The sequence below is a fragment of the Corvus brachyrhynchos genome, unplaced genomic scaffold (assembly GCF_000691975.1).
Source record: "Corvus brachyrhynchos isolate BGI_N302 unplaced genomic scaffold, ASM69197v1 scaffold68, whole genome shotgun sequence".
Taxonomy (NCBI): Eukaryota; Metazoa; Chordata; class Aves; order Passeriformes; family Corvidae; genus Corvus; species Corvus brachyrhynchos.
In genome coordinates, this window is record NW_008240039.1 from 2914647 (window position 1) to 2922855 (window position 8209).

Consider the following 8209-nt stretch of genomic DNA (forward strand, 5'->3'; position numbering starts at 1 on the left):
TGTGACATTTACAGCAGAATTCCTTGAGGGTATGTCCTAAAGCACATTGTACAAGGAGCAATAAAGTTCCTTTTCTGAGCATTCAACCATAGGCTGCTCGAACAGAGTGAGGGAAGGGTTTCAAAGCAGTGGGAAACAGCTCCACAGTCCCCACGAACTGCAGCTTAAGGTTACAGAAATGTACAGAAATGACCACTGCAGGTTTACCAGGCAGATTCTTCAAGCCAGAACTAGAACCAAATTTTTATTTATTTCTTTCTTTTAGAAAATGGCTTGTCTCTAATCATAGAATCATGGGCTGGTTTGGGTTGGGAGGGACCTTAAAGCCCATCCATTTCTACCCCTGCCATGGGCAGGGACACCTCCCACTATCCCACGTTGCTCCAAGCCCTCTCCTAGAAATTGTTTGGAAGAGTAAGAACACAACAGAGAAATAAAGAACCAATCAGAAGCTTAGGCACAGGCAAAGGACTTCAGTGGGCACAGAGGACAAGGAAAATAAAAGAAACCAATAAAAATGCTGATGAGAGGAGTCAGGAGCTGCTGGGAGAAGCAGCCATTCCTCAAGGCCATGAGGAACAGGCAGGCACCTGAAAAGGAATTTTTCCTCAGGATAACTCTCTGGCAATCTTGCAGGGATGTCTGTGGTCCTTATTGTTAAAGAAATATTTCTTTGGGAGCAATAAATGCATTATATCAGAATAATACGTTGCTTAACAAAAGAACAGGCCAAAATCCCCCAAACTTCCAGACTAACGAAGGGAATATTACCCTGGGAGACAGGACAACTGGATTATATTCCCAGTGCTTTCCATGTCTGAAAAAAGTTTTTACATAATGGAGAGACTTAAAAAAAAAATTCCAAAGCCCTAAACAACCACTTCTCAAAAATTTCTCGAGACACAGAGAAGTTCCTGTCTGTTAGTTACCATTTGAAGGAAAAAACGAGCAAAATTATTTCATTAGGCTTGCAAATGGAGCCAACAGGTTTTTAGGGATATAATTTCATGCTTGGGAAGAAGCTATCCCACAATATCTTGATGCTCATTACGGGGAAAAATCCTCATCAGCGTCACTAGGATTAAAATCAAATTTGAAGGGCAAGACGCCCAGTCTTACCTGTGCTATTAGGGCAGAAGAAAGGAGCATGCAGAGAAGAGGAAAAGGTGGAAGGTTCCAGGTGGTGTCAGCTCTGGGGGTTGATCCCATGGCTGCTGAATGAAGTTCCACCCTGGAATGTTGCCTTTGAGACAACAATACAACAAAAAAGAAAACGCTCCCTCTTCCCTTTCATCCTAATCAAAGCAGCAGAGCAGTCCTCAGCACTGCTTTCATCTCTGTTTTCAGCAGTAGTTTCTGTTTTTCTCCCTGGTTATATTATCACACTCCATGGGGACAACTCCCTTGGAGCAGCCAGAACAAAGAGAGGAGCTGCTGCCCTGGGCCCCACCTGGACTGAGCTGAGGGCTCCCATCTCACAGGTGAATCCCCAGGGATGGACCAGCCCTGCCTCTGCAGTGCCCCCAAGTCCACCTGAAAGCAGGAAAACAGAGCCATGACAGCAGAAACAGCCCTCCTGACCATGCCAGGGGCTGAGTGCGTGCTGTCCAGCAGGGGTGAGGAGGAAGGAATGCTGCAGCACTGAGAACAATCCCATCTTGGATGCTGCCTCCAACCTCCTGCTTGTGCATTGCCACTTCTGGATGAGCTCCAGGGCTGGCTCTGGGGTTTGAACACCCAGGAGTGTGAGGGATGGAATTCAGCAGCTCTGGTAGACACCCCAAGGAGAGATGATCCCTGTTATCTGCCGTGGCTAAATGGACACACGGGATCTGAGAATCCAAGGTGAAGCCCGGAGTGGAGCTGCCTGTACGCCTTGGATATCAGGGCAGGAGTCTCTGGAGTGGATGTTTGATCTCTGTTGAGTCTCACCCTTCACCTTATCTGTTATTTCACTGTTCCCTGGGGCAGTAAAAGAGTTTATTTGGCATTTGTGGTGCCCCATCCCCGATATTGGTGCTGACTGTGGCAAATCCACTGCATTCCCACAAGGGCAGATCCTTCCCTCCTGGAGCGGGGAGGAGAGGGGTGTAACACAAATGGTCCTTCACAAACACCTTACTGGAGTTACTTTTGACTGATCCTTTTGACTGGCCCATAAAAATAAGGCCAATTTATTGAACTGTACATGTTAGAGCTCATCAAATACTAGCAAGGGAACACACGATTCTTATTCACGAGCTGCAGGTGATTTGAATGTTTTCCTTCAGGAGGACTGGAACCCCTGTGTTAGAATTCATTCAGTTTAGCCAGAAAAAGAGACTTTTTTCACAATGGGGAGTTTACAGAATCCACAATAATTTTAAGGAGTCCTGAATGCTGCAATTTGCTTTTTTTCCTCATTGCTCTCTTGTTTTGTTTCTCTGCCTGAAACTTTCTACTCTCAATTCTGCTGTCCCACGTTCGGTGTCATGTCTGTTGCATATTTATCATGAGCTTCTCATCTTTCTTATCTTTCTCATCTTTCCCTCATTCTTGCAGCCTCCCAAACAAACCAGAAAGGAATCAGACAGCAGAAAATCCCCAAACAGAGAAATCAATGTATGCTACAGCTCGATGCCTCTCTTTTGAGTCTTGCTCTCAGCTTCTGGAGCTCAGTGCTTTTATCAATTTTGAGCCCATAGTCTGTGATTTTCCAGGCCTCTTCATAACGCTGCTTTTCAAAGTTATTTTGTGCTACTTTGTGAAATGTTTTGGTTAAAGTGTGCCTGCCAGGACAGTTTGTGATGGTGCCCAGGGCCAGGGGCTCGTCCAGCTGCAGGGCCTCCGTGTAGTGCTGCACTGCTGCCTCCTCCTCAGCCAGGGCCAGCAGCAGGAAGCCCTGGCAGCAGTGGTCCCCAGCCTGTGTTTTTGGGCTGTTACAGCCGTGCCCCTGGATCACTTTTTCCATGTCTTTCAGAGCTCTCTCATATTTTTTCAGGTGCATCAGGCAGGCTGCTCTGCTGAGCAGGTACCTGGGGCTGTCTCTGCTGGCCAGCACTGCCAGGCTGAGATAGCCCAGAGCCTCCTCATAGTGATGGCCTCTCATCAGCACCTTCCCTTCCTGGGCTGCTGCCTGTGGGGACAGAGTTAATCTGTGTTAGTTAATAAAGGGGAAAAAATAGGAGAGTATCTGGTCTGGACTGGCCATAGACACAGACACTAAGAAAACTTAGTTACTTTGTCAAATGTTGAAATTCCATCTAGCTGGAGAACTCACAGTTGGTGTATTTTTGCATATAGATAAGATATAAAACTCCTGGATCGCTGGGTACTCGTTGTTATCTCAGGAGCTTCTAAACTCCTCTCCTTTTTTTTGTCTGCCAGAATTTCTTCTGAATTCATTTACATTCCTTAGGAATGATGAGCAAAAAGCTGTCTGGACCAACCTCCTCAGGTACTGCCCCACAAATGCCAGTGCTAAAAAATGAAGTTTTTGTCTCTGCTGGAGCTTACCCAAGCTGTAGGGAAAAAAAGGCCAACTGGTGGCTTTGCTAATTGTTAATCTCGAGTGCAATTTGAACTCTCTGCCCTCATCTGAAGGGAAAAACAACAACAAGAAAATAGAGAAGGCAGGAAGAACCACATAATTTTTAGGTTCGTGGAGGTCAATAAAGAAAACTCCATTAGAACTATTTGCCTCAGATGGATTTCTCATTATTTCCCTTTATTGGTAATGAATACAGCTTTTAACGTGCGGCAGCAGAGCGAATATTCAGGTTATAAACAAGGCTGCCATCAGCAGCTGAGGGCGTACAAAAGGCTGAGCCAAACAAGCTGAGGCTTCAAGCAAAGGATAAATGTTTCCATCCTCCTCTTTTCACAGGGTAACTCCTGAACTGGATGCAGAAATCCAGGTAGCCCAGCCACACTTGGTTGCCAGGTCAGGTCCTCCAGTCTCTTTGTGTGCCCCTTTTATTTTGGCTGCCTGTGTTTAGGATTGATTACTCTCTGCCAGAACTGAGGAAAACAGGTTCTGCAGGAAAGGGATCAATACTGCAGGGCAAGTCCTGGCACCTCATCTGAGAGCAGTGGCATGAAATAATTTAGCCTCTCCTCATGGTTTATGAGGAATTCTGCCCCAGTTATTTCGTTATAATGCCTATAATATATATATTTTTTGCTATTTTGCTTGACGTAGTCGTATTTATTAAGAAGTCTGTCACAAAGAGCAATAGGACCTCTCCCCAAATAGTGCCAACCCCTGGCTTTAACAATTCTGGCCATAAATTTTCAGGCAGCCTGTCCAAACCCATCTCAGATGTCTTGTGTGCATTTCAAGAGCAGCACAATTACTTTGTCCTTTGAGATGTTTTTAAGGCAACCACTCAATGCAAGTGTCCCCTCAGTGGCAGGAACTTAACAGGGTTCAAGGTGGAATTGCAGCTGTGTGAGGAGCATCCTGGCAAGAGAAGGTGGTTTTTTTCCCCCTAGAAATTCCAAAGTTCTGGATCACGTTGTTCCAAGGAACTCAGCGCAGTTCCTCAAAATTCCTTGTGTTTGTGTAGTTAAATTGTCATTTTCAGCCTTTAAGGTGCATTTGTTGTCTCAGAGGCAGAAGAAAACACAATTGGTGTGGTTGTGCTGAATGATGAATCTGATGCTGGAGGTTTCAGTGCTCTGACCTGGGGCATTTGGGGTTATTGCACCACAGGCAATATTGCATCTATTCACTGAGCCACTGCTTTGACTCTTTCACATTTCCCTGAGAGTCCCCAAATCAAGGCATGAGATTCTGCCTCCCCTGCCACACTTGGAGGAAAAATCCCACCTGAAAATAAAGGATTCCCTTTCATCCTTGCTGATGGAGAAAGGTTGGGCAGCTGGATTCTGGATTCTCTTCTGGCTCTGCCTGACTTCAGGGACCCGAGCTGGGACATTTTTTGGTGTGCAACAGGAAAGGATTAATCAACAGCTTGGACATTATCTCCTAACAAAGATAAAGATGAAAATCTGGCTTATGGAAAGAAGGTTTGGAAGGACATGGCACAGCTGAGTTCAGCTGCTCCCTGCATGTGGCCTTGGAGAAGCATTTTTGTCATCAGCCTCATTGCAGGTGACCTGGAAGGGCAGGAAAATCTGTGGGGTCCTTTCCAGGGGAACTCGAGTCCAGCTTGTCACTAAAGGTTTGATTTTGGTTTCCAGACTGAAATAATTCTGGTACCATCTGGAAAGGTCCATGAGTGGATCCCTGGATCCCTGGATTAGGTCTCTGTGTCTCTTTCTTCCATCTATTCACCTCACTGAGAGATAAATACACACATTTTTGTGGCATTTTTGGTTCCAGTCCCTGGGGACCAGCCTTATGATGTGACCAAGGTTCGATTCCTTAGAAAAAAAAGAGTAAGGAGCTGACTGGACATGGAATTATGGCCAAGGGTTAGGCCCTGAGCAGTAAATCCCAGCAGATGGACTGATGAACTCTCAGCTTTGGGAGAGGGTTGGATGTTTTCAGAAGAGTTTGGAGCAAGCCTTTCCTTCTCCACCTGCACATGCTGTGAAGGGCATGTGGAATGGCAACTTCACCTAGTTCTGGCACAGACCATGCAGGTTTGGAGAGCCTTTTTGTAGGAATCTGGACATCCACAGAAGCTGCAGCCCTGAGGATCTGTGTGAGGGGTTGGGAATCAGTCGTGCATTTACCCCCTGACTTAGGAAACCCAAGGGTTGAAGCTGCACTAGCAGCAAGCAAACTCCCTTCCTCTGACCTTTTGCAGCTTAATAAATCTTTCAGATTCCTATTCCCATGGGGCTCTCCCAGTTGTTTACAAATTTCTCAGCGTGGGACCCCTTTGACTATAAATAACGGGAGAATTTTATTGCTTTGTTTTCCATGAAAAAAATAAATAGAGTACATCAAGGAGCTCTCTCCTTCCTCCACCCTTTCCTATTCAGCTTATGCAGAACTATTTTTAGCTCTTCAGACCTGGCTCCAGGATAACGATGACACGTTTTTTAAATGCCTGTAATTCCAAATACTCAAAAACCAACGTGGCAGAAATGCTTTTGTGCTGGGGTGCTGAGACTGGGTGTAAACTCTGAACTCTCCTTTTCCTACCTGGGAAATGAAGGTAACAGAGTAAACTCCCTCTTCCAGGGTAGGAACCATGGCAAAATTTGGGCATCATTGGGAATTTTAGCACTAATTCTGTCTCTAAGCTTTTTTAACTTTGCTTTTACCGAGATCTTCCTTTCACAAACTGGAATAACCTTGCAGGAAAAAAGGAAGTGCTGCTGGGAAATCCTTTGAGACACGGGGCAGGTGGATGAAACAATTCCTTCCCCACCCCAGAGAGCACACACTCATCCCCTGGTCACAAAACACATCTAAAAACCCCCAGGTGCTCGAGTTCAAACATTTACTAGCTGAACAAAAGCACAAGATGAAAGAGAGTAATGTTTTCTTTTTGAACTTCCAGCACTGGTATTGGGGTCCAGTTTTGAAATCAGCCTGGTCACACCTCTTGTCTCAAGCAGATAAATAAGCAGATAAATAACCTCTCATGATAAATAAGCCACAGTGAGGGGTTTTATTTCAGACACAGCTGCCAAAAAGAGACAGAAATAAGTTCCTCTCCCATTTTAAAGGCTTCACTCACCTGTGGCACCAGTGGGTTCTCACACATGGGCGCAGTGAGAGCCATACAAAAGTTGCTTTGTTTTTTCTTCTCATTTTTCTTTTCTTATTGACAGCAAAGAACATCCCTCCTGTGTCGCCTCAGGAAGCAGCACGGATGGACTGGGCTGTGAGGCTTCCCCACAGAAGGAGGGATGTGGCAGCAGGGGAAATTCAGCTGGAAAATGTGTCTTCATTTTGAGACACCTCCTTAGGGCCTCCCTAGTCACAGTCTCAATTGTTCCTTTATCAGCTTTCTAAAGTGGAAGATTGCAAATTGCCTCTGAAATCTTCCAACTGTTCCCCCTAAGACTGAACTTTCTACATTATTTAGAAGAGAGGGGCTCTTTTCTCTGTAATGGGGCATGTCTGGGGACTGGTAAATTAATACTTGTTTACTTATATCCTCCTGCTGTTCTGTTAAAATACATTCCAAGGGCTCCTCTTGCTGCATTAAGGATATCAGCATGTTGTTTGTTTTATAACCTGGGAGAGAGCATAACAATATAGCTTCTCACCAGGGTGCACACCAGCAACAAATTGAATAAAAGGAAGCAAACTGATTCTCAGAACACAGAGCTTCTGGGTAATCAGAATTGCAGATGCTTGACTGAGTGTTAAAACTCTTTGCCATCAATCTGACCTTGTCCTGCCTTATTATTGGAGATACTCTCTGGGTGTACTTTGGGGGAGAAACTTGAAAAAATGCTGAATAATAAATACTCGGGGGGGGGACTAGAGCAATGTGACATTGTTGTGCCAGTTTTAGCTAAAAAAGCCTGGCCTCAAAGCCTTTCATTTTATGAAAATGTGAACATATTAGAAAGAACATATTAGAAATCCTAAATGTTGCACAAAAGAGCAAGAAGGATGGAAGCATTTAATGTCACTGAATTGAAATCTTCAGTTTCATTTCACCAAGAAAATGAACAAAACATGGATCCCCCTTCACCAGGATCCATCCATGAGTTCCATGTATCCCTCAGAGTTCAACAATTAGCAATGATCTTGTTAAATTCCTGCATCCTGCCCCTCACGTCCCCTGAATTTCAGTGTGGGCATCACCAGGTCTCATGCCAGGGAAACCAACAAGGAATTCCAAGTGCTCAGGTGTGGCAGTGATGGATTCTTAGAGACTGATCAAGGTCACTGCAATGGAAGAAGTTTGGCTCCAACTCCCTGACCCAGCTGGAGGAAAAGGCAATTTATGCCCTGTCCATCTGATAAACCTCTGCCCACACACTTCTCAAGGCAGGGAGAAATCCCTGCAAGCCCCCCAGGGAAACCAACAAGGAATTCCAAGTGCTCAGGTGTGGCAGTGATGGATTCTTAGAGACTGATCAAGGTCACTGCAATGGAAGAAGTTTGGCTCCAACTCCCTGACCCAGCTGGAGGAAAAGGCAATTTATGCCCTGTCCATCTGATAAACCTCTGCCCACACACTTCTCAAGGCAGGGAGAAATCCCTGCAAGCCCCGTTTTGCTTCCCAATTCTTTCTCTACTGAATCCACGGATGTGTGATCAAAAAAAAGTGGCATACCTGAGCGAGATGCG

General features: G+C 45.3%; 1 protein-coding gene across 1 annotated transcript in view; it reads right to left on the reverse strand.

The window, feature by feature from the left end:
- Positions 1–331: 331 nt before the first annotated feature.
- TTC34 (tetratricopeptide repeat domain 34) overlaps positions 332–8209 on the reverse strand; it is a 14953-nt gene continuing 7075 nt past the window's right edge. Inside the window, exon 7 of the mRNA XM_017744101.1 lies at positions 332–3115. Within this exon, the coding sequence (XP_017599590.1) occupies positions 2597–3115 (519 nt within the window). The 3' untranslated portion in view covers positions 332–2596. The remainder of the gene's footprint in view (positions 3116–8209) is intronic.